A 21,991-nucleotide genomic window follows, 5' to 3' on the forward strand; every position below is an offset into this window, starting at 1 on the left:
TGAGGGCAGTTCAATTATTTATTGATATGTGAGGTACTGCCACATTTTGAGATGTTTTTAACAATGCAATGTAGTAGACTGCTAAGCTATCCAATACATTAGGCTGAACAATCAAATCCTTCCAAATTTTATTTGATAACTTTTTAGATGGATTTTCCACACATTTAAAATAACCCATAGGGTCAGTAAAAAGTCTTTTCACAGCACCATGGTCGTGGTCCTTTTGAAACTGTTCACAACTTCTTGAAGGGGTGATTCCATCTGGAAACCCAGCAGACTCTTGATTCAATTTACCATAATAAAGTTAGACTTGCAGTGGGCTTAAATAAAGAAAAATTATAGAATGGGTTAAAAATGACACCCTATTTTAAAAGACCATAAACCAGAAGAGTTGTTTTACGTCTTACCTATGAACTCTGTCACAGGGTCATGTTCTCCTTCTGTTTTAATGGTACCTGCAATGCTGTCATTCTCTAGAATGGGAAGAAAGAGCTGCACAAAGTCTGAAGTATAAGGAGGTGCGATCACATCCAAGACCTGGAAAGAGAGAAGCCTGAGCATTGCTCCTGACCCCTTAGCCTCCCTCTTCTCACTTCCACATCGAATTCCTAAACACTGCATTCAGAATTTAGCTACAAAGTGACCCAATACAAAGTAAGCAGACTACTGCTTCATTATTGTTACCAAAAGGGAACATTTCTGACCTCAGTAACAAAATAGCGAATGAGGGAGATGTCGGTGTCCAACTTTTCCAAACACTTTCGGATGTAACTGACAACAGGCAGTACATAACCCCGACTCAGCAGATGAACCATCCTATCTAGCAGTGTTTTCTTCAGTTCAAGCTTGGGGGGAAAAAGGTGGAGGTTAAAGAAAAACAAAGCTATTTTAAAACAGGACTACACTCAAAATTCCTATTTTAAATTTTTTGAAAGGCCCCCTTACCTGTTCCATTACATCTAGTTGGGAATGCTCTGTCTCGAACAGTTTAACCAATAATTGCAAGACTTGGGGATGGAGGAGCTGGTGACAGGTGCTAATCTATGGCCAAAAGAACTCATTTCACAATTGTGCTTATTTTAAAACATTTACTCTAAGTGTAAGAAAGTAACTATCACTTAATCAGACCAAGAATACTTGTTTTTTAGGTCTAAGCGCTGAATTTTGTCACACTAATAGCCGTAATGAACATTATTTGATGACTGATGTCCAGTGAATCCTTAGGATGTATGTATAAGGACAACCCAACACACACAAACATAACCCTGTTCAACACTCCTGCTTGTTCAACCTTACTTCATCTAGTAAGGCCAAATGTACTGGTGTATGATCAGTCTGGAGTTGGAAATAGCGTGGTTCTGACACTGTCCAATCCACCCACTTGAGTACACCCATTGCCACCACTGGAAACCTGCAAAATAAATAAACCACTTTCAAAGACCCATCCATATGCTAATCAAAATTCCTAAGGCTTATGAGGCTAATTTTATTCAGAAAATGAAAATGGCAAAAAACTATGACTCTTGCATGTCTGGCATAAGTTTTTAGAAGTAAAACTCTTAAGTTCTTCCTTTAGTCCACTTAGATGGCAACATCCTAGTTAGATGGCTTCCTACTAATGTGAATTTGTGGAAGTTATCTGCAGACAATGGGAAAACTTAGCTTTTGCTTACCTGATACACTGATAAAGTGTACTCAACTCAGCCACTAATTCAGAGGCACCTTTGTTCTCATTGCAACATAAATTGTGAACAGTTTCAACAGCTTTAGAAGTTGACTTCAGCTCATCTTTATTGATGCTCACTCTCTTGTTCTGAAAATGAAACAGTTTGAATGACTTATTTTTGAATATGGCATAATAGTTTTCAGAAATAAACTTTACACCAAGTGAATAAGCATTTATATGCCAGGCATTGAGTTATCAAAATAATCTTATCAAATAAGAGATAATCTTGGACGGAAGGCATCAGAGGGAGTGGGAAGAAGATGGTGTTCAGCAAAAGCCTCTTTTTGAAAATAGGATTTGAGTTGAGGCTTGAAGGAAGCCAAGAGGCAGAGAGAAGTAAGAACATTTCAAACATGGGGGATACCCAATAAAAAGACAGGGAGATGGCATGTCAAGTGGGAGGAACAGTAAGCAGACCAGTGTCTGGATGGTAGAGTATGCAAAGGGTAGTAAAGTATAAGAAATATGGAAGGGCCAGGTTTTAAAGAGGATTTTATTAAGTTGTTAACTACCTAAGCAATTTGTACAAAAGAGAGGCCTGGGCTCACCAGATCAGAAGATCACCAACGATTACGTTACAGTCTCAAAATCCCAAGGTTACCTTTTTCCAGGTCTCTACCACACTAGCTGCATAGGCCAGTATGTGGATGTACTTGTGTTTATGGTCTTGATTGATTTTGGCACCTGGTTTAAAAAGTGACTGCATAAATAGGTCCAGGAAAGCTGGTACTCGTATCTAAAAGGCAAACATCAAACAATGCTATTAATATCCAAGGCTTAGCACTGTGTCCTGCAGAGAAGAGGTTTGATAGTGATGACTAAATAAATCACATTTATATTCATTCTTACAACGAGTTATTAGTAAATACTTAGCCATAAAGCTGAAGAAATTGTTTTTACTTAATTCACTCTCCATATAAGCAAAAGGGGAAAGTTTATGTTATTATTCTTCATAATGCAAAAGTGGAACAGAAACTCACCAGTTCAACAGGAGGTGGGTCCATGCTTGTAAACATCTTAAACAGGACTGTGATATCAGCGGGATTCAGAGCTCCTTTTGATAACATGGCACCAAGGGCCTGACAAGCCCTGGGGTACGAAGCAGCTGTGCCTAATGCAAGTGTGATCTGACTTGCGTCATGGCCTCTTGATTTAGAAAAAGAAAGAAAGTCCCCCAAGCCCACTGTCAAGAATGATATCTGCAATTGAGGTGCACTAATGTTTGCATTTTTGATACTGGAAGGTTAGTTTGCTAACAGTATCTGATTTAGAGACAGAAGAGTGTAGCAAACAGAGGGGCAGTCATGGTAGCTAACTGCAACTGGGCCTTCATGACACTGAGGCAATCCTTTCACTACTCCCTTGTATTCCTTATCTACAGAAGCTACTCTAAACTTCTCAAGTCTCCTACACTTTCCTTTCCCCATATTCTCTCAGCTGAGTACATCACCATTTTAGGAGGAAATGAAAGTCATTAGCCACAAGCTTGCCTCACTACCTTCTCTTTTACTCCAGCATCTGATGAGATGGTCCTCCTTCTCAAGGCCAATGCTCCTGCATCTCCTTCAGCAGACTGCCCCTTCAATCATCCTAACCCTCTCAATTTCCAGTCTCTCCCTATCTACTAGTTCCTTTCCTACTGTGCCCTCAAACAAGGCAAAAGTGTCCTGCATCCTTAAAAAACCTTCATTAAACCCAATCATTCCCTCAAGCTATATCATTTTGCTCTTTCAAATCCAAATTCCTAGAAAAAGCAAACTCTTCCACATCCTCTTACTTGCTCCTTAATAGCACTTTGTAATAAGGTTTTCAAACTCCACTGAAAGTGCTCTCTACAAAACTGCCAAACCTGACCTGATAGTTTCTGTTCAGTCCTCACCCTCACTGCAGCATATGACATTGCTGCCCACTCTCTCCTTTTGGTTTTCATAATATCCTCCTGGTTTCCTACCTGATCACTGCTCAGGCTCTGTTGATGATTAATCATCCATATCCTGATCCCCAACAGTGGATGAATATTCCCCAAGGCCCATCTTCTCCCTCTACGTTCTCTCAATAACGTAATTATCTCCTATGAGTTTATTATCTTAATGCAAATGACCCTAACCCCAAACATCTTAAACTCATGTGTCCAAAACTGAACTCATCTTTCTCCTCAATCCTTCTCCCCTTTTCCAAACTTCTCTATTTGTGTTGAAGATGCAACTGTTTCACCAGGATTCTAGATTTGTAACCTGAGCACTATCTTTAAGTACTCATTCACTCTCACCTTACATATCCAATCAACCGCCAAATCTATCTGTTCCTACCTTCACAACATATCTTTCATCTAGAGGTGGATTGAGGATTGTTCTTTCTAGGAGAACTCTAAAGGAAGTTAAGGATTTAGTTATAGAAAAAAAGGTTTTGTGTGCTAATTCAAAATTATGAAAAGATCTTATGAGGGAGAATTTTGGTAATGGGACAGGATCAGTAAACATGAAAGATATAGTTGATCTTACTTCTCATGAGCAAATCGTTGAACTTCTTGAGCAATTCTACGCACAGCAGATCCTCCTTGTTCTTCTTGGGCCAATATAGACATCATTGACTGGGCAAAGAGATACGTATGCTCTCCATGGCACAGCATTTTCTGAAATATTCCAAGTGGAAAAGATAAAAAATAAAATAAAAAAAACAACAACTGAGTTCTCATTCTGAAAGGATGACTTAATAATAGTTGCTAGCTAGGTAAAATGACCATACCCTTTAACCCATATATTCCACTACTGTCACATATGCACCAAAATATTCATAGCAGCACTTTATGTAACAGCAAAGAGTTAGTAACAAAGTTTGTGTCCACTGATTGGGAAATGGCTAAATAAACTGTGGTACATAAATAAAGAGGAAAATCAAGATGCTACAAGTGACAAGAATTTATATGGGAAGATTTATATGAACTGATGCAGAATGAAGTAAGCTGTACTAGGAAAAAATATATACATAAATAAATAACACTACAGAATATACAGAAAATAACAAAACAGAAAAAAGACAGAAACTGAATGCCGTGTAATTATCATCATCAAGCTAAGCTTTAGGGATGACAGCAGTACATCTGCTCAGAGTGATTTTGCTGAACTTAAAAATCTCTGCTACAAGGGAAGACTTACTGTGGAGGGGAGACAGTCAGGGGAAGGATATATTGAGACATGAAGGTGATGTAAGAACAATGCACCAAAATGAGACAATTTAGTCCTAAGTCAGTCAGTCAATAAACACCTATTAAGCGCCAGGCACTGGGTTAAGCACTTGGGGATACAAAAAAGGGAAAAAGTCCCTGCTCTCAAGGAGCTCACATCTAATGGATAGTGTGTGAATTTGTTTTGCTTAACGATATCTATTTGTTACAAGGGAGGGCTTTTATTTTGGGGGGGGCGGGGTGAGGAAGCTGGGAGAGGAGATCTGGGAGGGAGGTAGTGATGATGATACAAAAAACTAAGAAAGAAGCATCAATTAAACTTTTTTTAAAATTACACTGGAAAGAACAGAAGAGGACACAGGCAAGCACGCCAGATTGGTACTATCAGGTAAAATTTAGTACATATGTTAAAACAACAAATTACTTATTATTTAAGAGTTCTTGTTTTTTTTTAATTCTTTGTATAAAGAAATGTTCATAATAAGAATATTTTTAAGATGCCAATAATACAAACAGAAAAGGTGAAATAGGGAAATAAAAGTATTGAGCATCTATTCTGGCTATGCTAATAGCAATATCTGCCACAATTTTTTTGACCTATAGTTATGTAATCGGTTATTTTGAAAGTTTTAAGATACATGAGCCGTAACATTTCAATTCTTTCCCCCATCTTGAGCCAGAACTTACAGCAAACTCAGGGAGATTTTTTTCAAGGTTTTCTTCTCCTCCATCTAAAATTGTGGCCAGTGAAGTACGGAGCACTCGAGAAAAGACTTCTAGTTGCTGGCAAGCTGTGGATACACTAGTTATCTCTCCTTGATATCCTGCATCAGAGATAAGCTACAATGCAAAAATGAATAAAGGTCAAAATTTTCACCACATTGCAGTTAATTCATAGAAAATTGGCTCTTGGGAAATGTGGTGCAACAGAAAAAGTACACCAGAGTGACAAAACCTGAGTTCTAATCCTGGTTCTTGGTACTGTGGCCCCAGTCAAGTGAGACTAACACTCTAGACCTCAGCTTCCTCTATAAAATGCCTGACTGACTAGATGACCTCTAAGGCTACATCTACTTCTACAATTCTGATTCATTATAGGACTGAATGAGTAATCATAAGATTAAAGAGGATGTTAAAAATCGCTGACAGTGTTCCTGTACTCAAGGAGCTCAGTCTAGCCTAGGTAGGACATAAACACACAAAAAATTAAATAGTTCAATAAAACAACAAAAGGAATGCTACAAGGTGAGAGACTTATAGAATTTTAGAACTAATATGGTTCTTAGAAATTAGGGGACCCTTGGTCAATATAATTAATTTCCTAATGTATTAAAAAAAAATGGATTAAAAAAAACCTAAGCGTATCCTTAACAAGATACTTATAGCATTTTATAATCTTCAAAGTCCTTTTACTCATCTCACTTTATAATTATGGAAACCCCAGAGGACTTGCAGGTGGGTGGTATTACTGCTATTTCTGCAGATGAGGTTTGAATATCCCTGAAAACATGGATTTAAAAAAATGCCCAAAGAACCAAAAAACGTCATGAATATAATAACTATACTTCATCCCTCCCATCTCAGAGTTTAGTCTGTGTAAAACATCAAATACGAACACTGGCTGGAAATTTAATATGAATAAAAACATTTCTAAGTAGGGAAAATATTCACATTCTCTCATGTTTTTATTCCCATGTTTCTTTAGAACACTAGAGGCAACTGGTAGAGTAGTAGATGAAGCAATGAATCTGGAGTTAGGAAGATCTGAATTTAGATCTGGCTTCAGACACTTACTGTCCATGTGACCCAGGCAGTTCACTTAAATTCTATTTGCCTCAGTTTCCTCAACTGTAAAATGGGGATAATAATACCACTTACCTTGAAATGCTGTTGTGAGGATCAAATGAGATAATAATTGTAAAGAATAGCTTAGCATAGTACCTCACACATAGTAGGTAGTATAAAAATGCTTATTCTCCCTGCCCTTCACCCACCCACCCATTTAATTCCCCCTCAACTTACCTTAACAGTAAAATTAAGCATAAGACAATCTGGATGTGCTTCAGCTAATTTGTAAAACAGATCCCTCCAGGTAGTATGTGCAATCATTTGTTCTAGCCATGCTGGGGTCTGCCAAAAAAAAAAAAAAGGTAAAATAAGGATGTCAATCACATATCACGTACTGAGTACTGTATGTACTTCCAAAGACCAGTACAAATCCCTCATTTTATAGATGAGAAAACTAATGCCCAGAAACTAATATTTAAGATGAGGGCTGGGACTAAAACCCAGTTTCTCACTCTTTTTATTTTACCACACTATGGAATCTACACTGTGGATTCAACAGAATCAGAACATGACAAGTTTTACAGGAAGGGACGTGGGAATTACATATGTGATCAGAGCTTGTGTGTGCATGCATTCAAAAAAAAAAGATCAGGCAAAGCAATATGAGAATTTCCAGGGCAGAAGAGATCTTTCTTACCTCCCCTTCTTCAGTAAAGATAGAATCTGCTTTTCGAGGGTCAAAGTGTTTGATCAATAAACTCTTCAAATGATTTTCCACAGTTTCCTGAACCTGAACTGGCTCAACACCTTAAAAAAATTAGAAGATTATTAAACAGAAAATAGTAACCTCATGCCTACCTACAGACTAATGCATAAAAAAATTTTCATTTCAACTAATGAAGCATTTAGGTACAGTATATATAGTGTTGGATCTGGGAGTCAAGATACTTGGTTTTAAGCAAGTCACAACTTCTCAAAGCCTGTTTTCTCATGTGTAAAAAGGGATGATAACACTTGCACTAACCTACCTCACTTTTTAAACACCCAAAGTACTTTCTTAGCCTTAAAGAGCAATACAAGTATTAGTATAATTATTAATATTTAGTTAAGAATGGAATTTGATTTGCACACAAAATAGGAAGCACAAAAGAATGTAGGGTCCCTGTTCTGTTCTGTAAGTTGAAAGGACAGTTTGAAGGCTAACTCTGAAGAGGTTTCACTGCCATCTCTGGCTTCGTTATCCAGGAGCCAGGATGTTAAGGTAGTATGGCAGAGTGTATTTCAAGGGTGACTTAAAGTCAGCATAAAAGAAAAGGCTCAGTGCATCCAAACAACTGAGGGAAGAGCATGTATGGAAAGAAGGCGTGGGACTTTGCTTCTGGACACACACACAGACACACAGACACAGACACACACACACACATGTATCAGGAGCTGATCGCCTACACCATATTTCTTTGGTTTATGCTTCACCCCTCTTGGAATACAGTTGCAAGATGGGCCTCAAGCATGAGTCCAACCCAGCCCTCAGATACCTTATTTTTTCTACTCTATGTACATCTCAGAATTTTAAGACACCCTGGGCTGACAGGAGTCAGAGGCAATGAGGTACACACTGACCCTGAACTCAGTCCTGACCCCTATCAATTAGTCATTTATCAGGTAGTATGATGGGCAAGTCCCCAGTTTCTGCTCATTTTATCCCTGTTATTAGAGGTAATAAAAAAACTGCTGAGGCAAAATTATTCTTCCCCTGTGAACTCTCATGACCCAGTCATCTCTAGCTATCTCAGCTCTGTCCCTCCAGAGTACATGTCCTCCTCTACTCTATGTGTTCCACTAAGGGGTGACAATCCCTACTCTGATTAACTAATTTATCTTAGGTTATTTCATATCCAAAGAAACCTGGCTCTCCCCAGAACTGACTATCATCTCTCATATTGGCTGCTCTTTACCTTATGCCTACCCCTACCAGCCAAGGAGCAAGTAAACACGCCTTGCTCCCCATTCCCACCTCCAAATTTGCCTTTTGCTTTCACTACTCAGCAACTTCTCCTTTGAAGATTCATTTCATCCATTTTTATCACTTGGTCCAAATCCTTATCACAGTCATTTACTAGTCATCCTCCTTTCTCAAGGGGTGACTCAGTCATTTCTCTGTCCCAAACAAGGTCCACACTGATCTTCAATGATGTACTGATGCTCCCTTCAAAGATCCTGGCCTTCTCAGTCCATTAGTCTCTTTATCTCCCATGACTTCCATCTTCACTTGATCTTAGCCACACACAAGGATAGCCTTGATCATAGTATAACTATTCTTTCTTCATGATCCAAAACTACGAATTTCTTCTTTCTGGCCACAAACTCCTATTTGTCAATGCTCTTCCTTTGCCTTACATCTCCCAAACCCATTCTCCATTCTCAATATGATCTACCCTCACCTACTTTTCCATGCTCATCACCCCTGCCCTGGTCTCACTTCCTCCTGTCTCAGTCTTGACCCTCTGGTTGGCTCCCTTTGAATCTCTTGCCCTTCTTTTTCCTGCTCAGTGCCTGTCACACCTTGCCAAACTCCAACCCTAGATAACTTCCAACGCTGCCCTTTTCAGTCCCTAATTAGGGGCTGCCGGACCTTGTGGAAGGTCATACAACCATGCTCTATGGGTTTAGTAGAAATTAATGTTATCACCCATTAACTGCGTCTGGCCAAACCTGTTTGTCTCCACAAAACAACTCTGCTGTTGCCCTCTCCTACCACTCTGTGGGGACCTTTCTTTTTACTTTACTGATAAAAGAGTCTGTCATGGGCTTCTGCTTCTTCCCTAATCCAACCCTTAAAACTCCTCTTCATCCGCCACATTCACAGGTCACTTGCTCTTGTCTCAGAAAAACACCCCACCTGCTCCCTAAGGCCACACCCATTTGTTCTCTTGAATCTCTCTTCACTCTCTCTTCCGAGAGCTTCACCCCAAGGTCATTCTCCCACTCTCACTCTCTTATTATCCACTGCTCAGAATGCTTAGGAAATGGCTGTTGAATTGAACTGCTAACTGGTAGTATCTGATCATATCCAAATTGAGGCAAAACTCTCAGTAAAGAAATTCCAAGTGCCAGACAGCACGACTGGGCCTGTGATTTCTGAGTGACTCTGTTCCCTCTTCAGTTATGTGAGAAAGTCAGAGAGATTAAAGAATAATTTGGCTATGAATCCACTGGAAGTGTAGGGGATTGTATCCTGTGGGTACATGGGTTTTGAGAATAGCTTTAATATTTTAGTATTTCTTGTTATTTATCCTGCCTTTTTTTTTTAAAATAAAACATGCACTATATAGTCTCCATAACTCTACTACATGGCAAAATTCAATGATAATCTGGTTTACAGGCTACCAGGAAACCTCAGCTATTAGATCAAAGATAAATATCAAGTTGAAAGAGATAAGAAATCCAGTTCTTACTTATACAAACCGAAAACCCCCCCAAATTAAAAGGGGGTATATTTCCTTCAGTAATTATCAGCAATATATCAACCCACAATTCTGTTTTCTAAAGAAAAATCAACAAACAAGCCTAGTCAGTTTAGACCCACCCTTCCGTTCCCCTAGGTACCTGTCTGAATAAGCCACTCAGCCAAAAGGTTTACAGTCTGGGCCACAGCAGTGTAGTTCTCTGATAAAAGCTGGATTACATTCTCTGGAGAACCTCCTGCCTGAAAATACCTGGAAAGGTTGAAAAACAGTCATTTACATTGCAAGTAATGCTGAAAAGCTAACCAGTTAGGAAGAAGATGAAGTAAGACAACCAGGCTATCTTAATGACCTAGAGCAACTCCTTCTACCTCTTTGGGCCTCAATATCTTCACCTATGGGCAGCTAAGTGGCGCCACAGCGCATAGAGTGCCAGATCTGGAGTCTGGAAGACCCCTCTTCCTGGGTTCAAATCTGGCCTCAGACATATACTAGTTGTGTGACCCTGGGCAAGTTACTTAACCCTGTTTGCCTCAGTTTCCTCATCTGTAAAGTGACAAACCATTACAGTATCTTTGTCAAGAAAAATGCCAAATGAGGGATACAACTGAAAAATGACAACAATTCCTCATCTATGCGATGAAGGGATTGGGGTAGATAGCCCTCTAAAGTCCTGTTTGCCTCCTAAATCCTGCGATCCCATGATTCAAAATGATTGTATTTCTAAGATACTCCCCTCTCTGATTCCCAACACAAATCATAATCTTTTCCTTTTACCTTTTGAGTGTGTTGAATATGGAAGGTTCCATTATATAATCCCGGGTGGAAAATTTGTGCAAACATTCTTGTTGGACTTCTGCATCATCTTCTCCTTCTCCATAATCATCATCCTGCTATTATTAAATCCATAGTCAGACAGCATGTAAACTTTTTAGATTGTAAATATCTCTTTTTCTACTACTGAAAACATTTAATAAATCAGACTTGTCATCTAGCTCTTTCCAAAAAGATGGGCATATAAAGACTTAAAAATTGAAAAAGAAACTCTACAAACTTTAAAGGCCAATCAAACACAAATTCTTCACTAATTGCTCGAAATGTACCCAGAATTCTGCTGGGTGTTGTGCTTGGTTTAAGAAAAGGATATTCCTTCCATAGGTTTATAATTTAGTTGAAGAGGCAAACTGTTCATGTTTGCAAATCTTATTATATGCTGTTTTCTATTGTTACCTTAGTGTGGCAAAAGTCATGTTCCTGACTGCAAAATTCTGAGAAGTGTGATTTTAATAAGAAAAGTAATAGTTAGGGGAGGCCTCAAGGATGGACCTTGAAATAACATGGGTTGAATAATTAATTACGCAGTAAATATTTATTGAGCATCCACTACATACACAAGGCACTGTGCTAGACTATAAAAATACAGATGTAATAAATAACAATCCCAGGTCTCCAGAAGCTTATAATCTAGGATAATAAGACAAATATAGAAATGACACAATTTTAAGCATGAAAATGATTAGTTGCATAGAAGAGGTGCAGGGTTAGGGTGAAGAAATTTACGAAGAAAGCAATCTCTTTGGGTAAGGAATAAGAAGTCTAAGCAGAAGTCATGAATGATATGGTCCTTTATACATATACATATATATATAAAAACTGGTATTTCAATAGATAAAAATCAAAAACAGAAACGATAGGGCTCTGGTAAGAGGCGCAAGCCTCACCTCATTCCAGGATTTCAGGGATAGTTTTTCTCTCCATCAAACTATCTGTCCTTATGTCTGAGGGACTTCAATACACATGCTGATATACACCCTTGGCCTAGTAATTCTTCACCCTCCTAAGCTCTATGAACTACATACCTTCTCTCCCCCCCTCAGCTACAAACAGGGATGGTTATACTCTTGATCTCATTATTATATGTAACTATTATTTGTAACATATAAAAAGTTCAAGAGATGTAGTTTCTGGGTCATTAATCATTTTACTAATTATGCTAGCATATAATTAATAAAAGGGGTGAATTGGCATTCTTAAATGAGAATCTTGCTTAGAGGTGGTATGCAAGCCAAGTGCATTGATGAGATGAGGCATCTGGGCAACCTACTCAATGCTTACAAGCCCTTAGAAGAATGAGTGCTCCTGAAAGTGGCAATCAGCTCTGACTGGTTACCAATTAATGAGAAGAATATTATAATGAGAGGCTGGGGAATGTAACTCTGATCATTCTTGGTCCCCAGCCTCAGACAATCTAGACAAAAGGTCTCACAAGACTGAGTAGAACACCATTTGGATGGGATCTGAACAAGACGGAGGAGACAGGAAGGGAGAAAATCCTGGATCTCCCCAATAACCGGCTATTTAATAATCATTTCTCTCATATCTATATTTCTGTGACCAAGAATTCTTAAATTATCTTATTTGATTAAAACCTCTTACCCCTTCTAACTCTGTGCTTCACTCCTTTAAAACTGATTGTTCATCTTGTGACCTCCAATCCCCCTATCCCTTGGAATTCTCCCAGGCCATCATACCTGTTCTGGCTTTACTCTCCACCTTTCCCAAGTATGACCCCATAGCTATTAATGGATTCAACAATACAATGTCCTCTTCCTGGAACCTCTTACTTTCATGGCCCTTTAGCACTCATACATAATTTGCCAAACCTCAGACCTGGATTATCCTTACTGTTCAATTTCTCTTTTCTAAAGAGTGTTGAAGGAAGTCATATGACTATGCTGATCACATTTGTTATTTAACTTAATTTGGGCCCTCACTGTATCCATTTACTCTTCCCTAAGTGAATCTTTATCTTTCCACAGTTGATGTCAAATATCTTTTCTCCTAAAACTTCTGCAAAAACTCTCCCTTGCTTGGTACTTTATTGAGAGAATGGAGCTCATCTGTCATGAGTTCTACATGTTGAAATCTTTTGATAGTCCCCAACCTTTCCTCCTTTTCTCTAGTATCTGATAAAGAGGTGGCAGGTGACAGTTCTCCTTGCCAAGGTCAATCCCTCTACTATCCTATTCCTCTGGCAGCCTACCACAGTAATCATGCTCCAATTAATTTCCAATCTCTCTATCTATTGGTTCCTTTTTTACTCCCTACAAGCATGCTTGCTCATGTCTCTGTCATCTTTTTTTTTTACTTTAAATTTTTTATTATTCTAAACTTTAACAAATAGCAGTAAGTATTTTTACATACTGAACAGAAAAAGAGGACTGCAAGGAAACAGTGAATCTCCATTATGTACAGCTTTTAAAAAAAAATCATATAACAAATCTGGCACATCAGTTCCAAAGCTGTTTCACTTGCCTGTTTTTTTCTGAACTGCCTTTTGTTTTATTCTGTGCATTAAAAAATACTTCATCAATGCCTTTTTCTTTCCTGTGCTACTCCTTTCACTATTGCCTATTCCCCCACACTGAACAAATAAGCATAGTCAAGCAATACAAACCCTATGTCAGCTATGTTCAAAAATGTGTCTCATTTTGTGACTGGAGACTATTATCTTTTTTGTCAAGAGGTGGGAAGCATGCCTGGGACCTCTTGTGTGGTAACTGCACTGATCAAAGTCAAGTCTAAGTTGTTTTTCTTTTCAGTGCTGCAGTCACTGAATAAAATATTCTTGTGCCCCTTTCCTCCCTCTGCACCCCTCTTTCTTGGGAGGACAGGACCACTCCATTTTTATCTCTGTATCTTTAAACAGTGCTTTCATTAATAAACGCTTGTTGAGTGAATTAAAACACTGAAAGAAGGCCTTAAGTGCAAACAATTTATAAATGTTCTCTATCTAATCTATTGTTAGTGACGTTGTGAAATGATTCAGCTACTCTGGAAAGCAATTTGGAACTATTACCAAAAAATTACTAACCTGTTTTAATATTCTTTGACACAGCCATACCCATGACTATACCTATACCCCAAAGCGATTAAAAAAGAAGAAAAGGATACATTTTTTGCAGCTTTATTCATCATAGTCAAAGACTGAAGGGGGGTGGTGGTACCCACCAGCAGTTGCGAATGGTTAAACAAATTATGGTTAATGATTATACTGGAATATTATTGTGTTATAAAAAAAGACAAAATGGATAACTTTGGGAATACCTCTAATAAAAGATACAGAATGAAGTAAGCAGAATTAGAAAAATTAATACAATGACAATACAATTGATTAAGAAAATGAACTTTGACAGACTTTAGAACTCTGATCGATGCAATGATAAATGAGGACTAAAGAAGAAACATGTCACCCACCTCCTTCTAGGGCATTGCTTCTTAAACTGTGAGTTGAGCGGACACACAATTTAATTTAAGAAGTGCTGAGCAGATTTTGAGTGGAAAAAAATTTAAGAAGCCCTGTCCTAGAGAAGTGATACACTTAAAATGAAGAATGAAAAATCCAGTTTTGGATGTGATCAATTTGGGAATTTGTTTTACTGAGCTATACAGATTTGTTATGAGGATTAAAACAAAAAATTCCAGAGATGGGAGATAAATCCTTGTAATATATATGTATACACAAAATAAATATATTACAAAATAAAGTTTTAAACTAAAAAAGACTTGAGGAGTAGACACTGTCTAAACTCATAGGAAATAAAATCCAACAAAAGAAGCTAAAGTTCAAACAACAAGCAAGATGAATTAGAGGGTCCTGATAGAAAAACACAATTTTAACTCCACAGATATCACTAAAACTTGGGAGGATGAGGCTCTGGAATGGAATACTTTTATTTTTAAAAGGAAAAAAATAGGATATGTAAAAGTAGGTTAAATGGGGAATATACTTGGGAGTCAGAAAGATTTGAGTTTGAATATTGCCTCAGACACTTGTTTTCTGTATGACTATGGGCAAGTCATTAACCTTAGTTCCTCATTTGTAAAATGGGAATAATTGCAACTACCTCACTGGGTTATTGTAAGGATTAATGGAGGATACATATCTATCTATCTATCTATCTATCTATCTATCTATCTATCTATCTATCTATCTATCTATCCCTTTGTAAATCTTAAAGCAATATTCTCCCTGTCCTTCTCCTCCTCCAATGAACCAAAAATCAAAGGATGGAGATGTGGTGGAGAGCAGTTAGGTTAAGGCAAAGGGAGAAGCAATTTTTTAATTGGAAGTATATGACACACCACCTAAATAGAAAGAAGAAAAAGTTTCAGGGTTAGGAAAATAGAACCAAAATGGTTAATAGGGAGCTGATAATCAAAATAATGAAAGGAAAAAGATAGTAAGAGAGTACTTGACTGCCTTTGCTGAATTCAAGTCATCTGGCCCAAATGAACTACACCTTTAGGTAATGAAAGGGATCACAGACAGGAGTGCTAAACTATGGTCAGTGATATATCAAAAATCATGGACAACAGGGAATGTACTATGAGACTGGAGAAGGGTGCCCAAAAAATGTCCCATTTTTTTCTAAAGCAAAGAGAACGTAATCTGCAAAACATTGATCAGCGACCCTTATTTCAATTCTTGTCCAAATTCTAGACTGAATTACTAACAATATGGTCATTGAATACCTACATAAGGGTTATGAACAGAAAACCAACATGGTTTCATCAAGAACAACCACATGAGACAAATCCTATTTCCTTTTTTTGAAAGGGTTACTGAGATAGGTCAGACAATGTCAGGCAAAGTTTGCTTAGATTTTAGCTAAGCACTAGAAAGTATCTCCAGCAGTTACAGAGTAATTGAATGGATTTGGAACTAGCTCAATAGACACATTCAAAGAATTAAATCCTAATGATTCCATGACAAAATAGAAGTGGCTCTCCAATAGAGTACCTCAGGGACTGTGCATGACCCTGTACCAGGACTTAAATAGAGACAAAGATGATGAATTTATTAGATCTGAGGATGATATAATACTAGGAGGATAGTTTTATATTGATGACAGTCAGGAAACAAAAGAATCGAAACAGGCTACAACACTGAGTCAATTCTAACATGATGAAATTTAATAGGAATATATGTAAAGTCTTACCCTGGAATTTAAGACATTGATCATTTAAATACAGGACAGGGGGAAAAGTTGGACTGTACTTCATCTCAAAAAGATCTATGGGTTTTAGAGAAGGCTCTGGAGGAGAAGTGAGGCTGACGACCTGCACAGCCCTCCTTCATTCAAAACAAAGTCAAGTGCAAGTCATGTCATCATTTAGCATGGTCTTCTTTGGCAATGAAGGATGAACACAATGGGTTTTGGAGAATTCCAAACTCAAAAGAAGAAAACATTATGATAAAGTAGGCAAAAATATATATATATATATATATATATATATATATATATAGCATTGGGATATGTTAAGAGAGGCAGTTTTTCATCATAGTCCTGCTGTTTACTGTCCTAGTCAGACAACACTGAAGTGTGTTTTTAGTTCTAGACCCACAATTTAAGAAGAACATTGATAAGTTGGAAATTATCAAAGACAATGAAGGGCTTTCAATATGCGACATATGGGGACCAATTAAAGAAATCCAGATGTTTAGCCTGGAGAATGAAAGACTATTGTAAATATTTGAAAGGCTGTCCTGTAGAAGAAGGATTGGACTCATTCTGCTTGTCTAAGAGGACAGAACTAGGAGCAATAGGTGAAGCTGCAAAGAAGTAAATTTAGGCTTCATATAAGGAAACAGAAGAATCAAATTGCTTTGACAAATAGTGGGATACCCTCAGTCTTCAATCAAAGGTGAGATGACTACTACATCGTAGTTAGCATCATCCCCCACCAGTCTGGGCTACAATGATGTTCCTTCAGACTCTAAAATGCCATACTTCCATCTACACATAAAGTATTAATGCATGCCTAGAAAAGCTGTGCAGAGAAGGCACGTCATTTTGCTGGAATCTATTTTTTTTGCCAGATAATCCATTTTACTGAAGTATTGCATGTGGAGAAAAATGTGAAATAAGGCAAAAATGATATGTTGAAAGCAGATTATAAAGGACCCTGAGTGCCAGACTAATGATGCTGCATTTTATTTGGTAGACCATCATAGTCTCTGGGTGGAGATGTAATGTAATCAGACCCATGCACTAGGAAAATTGTTCTGGAAGTAGTGTGAAGGATGAACAAAATTATGGAAGAAAGTGAAGACTAATAAATTACTTAGGAGGCTATAGAAACAGCCTAAGTCATAGATGATAAAGTCTTGAATTAGGGTGGTGGGCACTAGGAATGGGAAGGAGGGAGCAAATGTGAAAGATTTTCTGAAGGGGAATCTGTAGTAGTTGGCAACCACTGTTAACAGAAACTGAGAACTAAGGAGGAAGGGCATGTTTTAGAGAAATGCATGTTTAAATGTTTTAGAGAAAAGTGTGGTCTGGGGTTCCTTGGAAGTCTCCAATACCCTTTTCCAGGGGAATTCACAAGGTCAAAACTATTTTCATAATAACTTTAAGAAATTTTAATTTCTAATACAGTGAATTAAAAAAAAATATAACCCATATAAGCAAAAGCTATTTGGAGTTCCTCAATTGTTTTCAGGGTAAAGGGGTCCCTGAGAACAAAAATTTTGAGAACTGCTGTTTTAGAGCAGGGCTTCTTAAACCTTTTCTACTCTCAACCCCATTTTGCAGGAGAAATTTTTATGTGACCCTGGGTATATAGGTATATGAAATAGATACACAAATCAAACATTTACTGATAAAATATCATAAAGTAATTTATTTTTAAAATAATTCTTTGGTATACAGATAATTTTACCATTTATTAAACATGAAAGCAAATTTGCATACTAATGAGATGCATGTGCTTATTTTTGCATAAAGAATCAAATCTTGTCAGAATATTTGATACTGCAGGATGTAGAGAATCTTCAACATTTCTTCAGAGTTGAGCAAAATTTTGATTTTATAATCATCAATGCTGAGAACACCGCTTCGCATAAATACGTAGTACAACATGGCAGAAGTATATTTAGGGCCATTTCAGAAATAGTTGGAAATTCAGTCCTAATCTCAAATCGAAACTCATTTAATGATTTTGTACACAGAGAAAAAATGCTGCAATTTATTACATAAAATAGTCTCAAATCTGAGCTGATGTGTTTCTGGCTTTCCAAAGTGCTCATGTTATGTGTTCAGAACCAAGGCTACAATGAAGCTGTGCAATGCAACACAGGAGAGTGCTGCCAGAAACACCTGGGATTTATTATGCGTTTGATTCTGAATTACTTTTTGGTTGCTGCATGTTCAGAAACCTTCTACTGTTGCTATATTTTTCACCACCCCTCACATTCAGTTATGAAACCCCATGGGGGTGGAGACCCACAGTTTAAGATGCATTGTTTTAGAGGAAAGATGCTAGACATTGCTCCTGTGCTTTGGGTTGGCAGGTAGAAGTAAGAATGTACCTTCTGAATAAACAAAGAAAAAACAAAGTCTAAAGCAATCTAGAGTGAGTAGCAATCTAAAACAGCACATCAAAAATTACTTGAATACAAGATTTAATTACTGGTCTTAATCCTTAGTATAACTAAGTGATTAATTTCCTTTCTAAAATCTTCTCTGGAAGTTACTTTTTTTTTTTTAAAAGAAACATTCTCAGGATATGGAAAGGTTGCACACTAACATCCCTGACAAGAACATGTTTAGGTTTACCTTGGTACTGTGGAAAAAGGATTTACTGCCAAATGACTGGAAAAAATAACAACTTCCTGCCATACTTCCTATAAGTAAGTCTACTTCAAAAGATCTGTGATTTTTATCAGTGTAGGTACTTCCTCCTTAGCAGCATCTCTATGCTCTTCTGGAGCTGCTGTAGTCAAGAAATTCATCAACCCATGGCTAACCTTCCAGGGAGGAATCTCTTTAAATTGACGAATTACCCATCACCTGCCCATCATGCTAGGTCCAGCCAAGGTTTCACACATTCCTTGCACAGTCTTCAAGAACGACATCAGAAGAGGCACTGGAGTAGAACTTTAGTGAAAGACAGGATACAACTGGTGTGCAAATTATGAATCAGTCCAAGGTTTAATAAAGGTTGTTTGAATGAGTAAGTCAATGAAAGGCTAGACTATTAAATCTGAAAACACCTCTTCCCTCTCCCCTTTATTGTTTTCAAATCAAACACTGATTACTACATGTAAGACTCTATGTGAATACGCTACCGTCTTCCTTAAATATAACATCAAATCAAAATCGTCTTTAATCCACTCTTTTCACCTGGAAGTAGTGTGAGGAATGGATTGTACGGGGAAGAGACCTGTCCTAAACTCGAAGAGGTGTTTCAACAAACAGCAGAATGCAGGCTCCTTGTGTACAAGAGCTGCTTCATTTTTATGCCTGTAACCCCAGTCTAATACAATGCCCGACGATAGAGGTACTTAGTAAATATTGTTGAACTGAACTGAAATCTTCAGCACCCACTACGCAGAGTACGGAGGGGACCGCAAAGTTTCAGAAGAGACAGTTCCTGTCCTTATGGGGCTTAGTTTCGTGGGGAGGTCAATCACACACACGATTCTGCGTGAGGGAGTCCTTCGTTGTTCAGCCTCGTCCGACTCTTCACGCCCCCTGGATCCACGGGCTCTTCTGGGCAGGGATGCTGGAGTGGTCTGTCAGTTCCTTCTCCAGCAGATGAAGGCAAACAGAGGTTACGCGCCTCGCCCAGGGTCACCCAGCTCCCGGGTGGCTGAGGCTGGACCTGTCCTCGGCTCTCCCGCCTCCGCGCCCTGCACTGCACACACAGCGGTTCGGTCTCGCCGCCTCCTAAGCGCACCACAGAGGTAAACAAAGGCTCCTCGGGGAAGACAAAGGCCACTGCAGGGCTGAGGGGAGGATCCGCGGAGAAGCGGCACCTGGATCGGGCTGTAAAGGTGGGCCAGCACATCCCCCAGAGCCACAGAAGGACACTGCAAGCCCGCGACAGGCCGTCCGGCAAAGAGGCGGAAAAACGGCAGGCAACGTGCAGGGCGAACGCTGCTATCTGGCTGGGGAAGGCAGTGCTGGGGAGGAAGACGGGAGGGCCTAGCGGACGGCGGAGGGCTTTGCGGTTAAGGGGCTGCAATCACCCGGGGTCGGGAGGCGAAGCCAACAGAAGACGATTTTAAGTGGGGCAGTTTTCGCCATTACAAGATTGCAATCAAGGGTTGGTAAACAACATGTGAAGCGTGCACACCCACAGAGACTGGGGCCACTGGGCTCTCCGCGGGGGTCTCCAGGCCCCATCCCGAGCGGGGCCGCCCTCTGGGGCCTCGGCCGCGGCCCAGGGCTCGGTACCGGAGGAGAGTGGAGACCTGACCATGGCGAGCCATCAATGGCCGCGCCTCGGCGTCCTCTTACCTGGGCGCCGTCGGCGTCTTCTCCCCACTCAGCAGCGCTCCCGAAGTAGTCTTCATCCATAGCCGAGGAGACACCCGCTCGAGAGTGCGCCACCGCTCGCCCAAGCGCCACCGTCAGCGCCACGCCAGCCGAGCTAGCCGGGGGTAGCGGACGAGCGGGCTTCGCTATACTCACTCCCGTTTGCGCCTGCGCCGTCGACGGCGCCTGCGCGCTGGTTCCCAGCTTGAGTAGTTTCTCAGTTGAGGTTCGCCCCCTGCTGGACGGCAACCGCGCACTAAAGCGGCGTTGAATAGCGGAGCGCTCCCAGCAAATGTCTCCAGCAGGCTTCCGTACGCTTTCCTCTTCAGTACCCGTGTTCTAAATTTGAATAGTTCCCGAGGCGCCACCTGAATCTTTCGCGGTCGGTAACTCGAGGGTGTCGGCTCTGTTCGGGTCTGTTCTCTCCGGGTTTCTCGCGGTGAGAATCCTGCGGCGGGCCGCGGTACAGAGGCCATGGCCTCCGAGGCACCCCGGACACCTCCAGCCTCGCGCTCGCGCATTCGCCTCGTCCCCCCACCCTCCCACTGGGGAATGGGGCGTGTTTTTCACGTTTATTGGTAAAGAAGCGGGCATTTCCCCGACATATTACAATTAGCCTTTCCAACAGGTTTCTTTGCCTAGATAAACCGTCACGTCCTACTTAGGGGAAGCCCTCCGCGCAGCCCCCCTGCTGTGCAGCCCCCCTGCTGTGCAGCCCCCCTGCTGTGCAGCCCCCCTCCGCGCAGCCCCCCTCCGCGCAGCCCCCCTCCTGTGCAGCCCCTCTCCGCGCAGCCCCCCTGCTGTGCAGCCCCCCTGCTGTGCAGCCCCCCTCCTGTGCAGCCCCCCTCCGCGCAGCCCCCATCCTGTGCAGCCCCCCTCCTGTGCAGCGCGGCCACTCCCCACCCTCTCATTAAAACCACGGAACAGAACACGTGTAGCCCGCAGACTGGACCTGCGGCGGAGAAGCACTTTACAAATCTAACCCGGAAAGCTTGAAACCCGTACGATACCTGGTTCTGGTAGGCATGTTTACTGTCATTCCTTCGGAAACATTTCTGGCTTTTCCATTACTGAACGGTTCGGTTTCATCTGAATAAATCTGCTCCTTTGCGCCCCTGGGATCTTGCGTTCTTGGTTCTGCTTATTCTGTTCTACACCATGAAAATCGTATGTTTCTGGTACCTTTTTTGCGCTTTGATTCACAATAATAGTCCACATTTACCTGCCGTAGGTTCCACCCCTTCCAGTCAATGGTCACCTTCTCTTTTCAGGTTTTTTCTTCCACAAAGAATGGGGTTATGAACACTTTAATATGCCAGGTGTCCCAGAAGTCTGGAGTCATTCAGAATTTAACTACATTGCACGAAGACTTTGGGGACACGCTCCTCTGTTTCTGTCTTTTAACTCCTTTGCAGAATGTAAACCACAGCAGGATTGTTAGGTTGGAGCGTACGCCTGCTCTGTTTATGTGCCACAGGGCAATCTCCAGATTTTCCCTTGCTTT

General features: G+C 40.1%; 1 protein-coding gene across 2 annotated transcripts; it reads right to left on the reverse strand.

Annotated features, from left to right (window-relative positions):
- Positions 1-4: 4 nt before the first annotated feature.
- Positions 5-20,774, reverse strand: NELFCD (negative elongation factor complex member C/D). 2 transcript variants are annotated; one of them, XM_072633423.1, is made up of 15 exons: positions 20,470-20,774; positions 10,940-11,055; positions 10,305-10,414; positions 7,396-7,505; positions 6,933-7,040; positions 5,598-5,750; positions 4,228-4,358; positions 2,707-2,872; positions 2,328-2,462; positions 1,674-1,813; positions 1,297-1,411; positions 946-1,041; positions 705-845; positions 408-537; positions 5-320 (listed from the first exon to the last, which is right to left on the reverse strand). In XM_072633423.1, exons 1-15 carry the CDS (start codon positions 20,527-20,529, stop codon positions 286-288), a joined length of 1,746 nt encoding a protein of 581 aa, XP_072489524.1. In that variant the 5' UTR covers positions 20,530-20,774; the 3' UTR covers positions 5-285. The 2 variants fall into 2 exon arrangements, with proteins under 2 accessions (XP_072489524.1, XP_072489525.1); XM_072633424.1 differs by having other exon boundaries at positions 10,940-11,052; positions 20,470-20,662.
- Positions 20,775-21,991: the final 1,217 nt, after the last annotated feature.

The sequence above is a fragment of the Notamacropus eugenii genome, chromosome 1, assembly GCF_028372415.1.
Source record: "Notamacropus eugenii isolate mMacEug1 chromosome 1, mMacEug1.pri_v2, whole genome shotgun sequence".
NCBI classification, from domain to species: Eukaryota; Metazoa; Chordata; class Mammalia; order Diprotodontia; family Macropodidae; genus Notamacropus; species Notamacropus eugenii.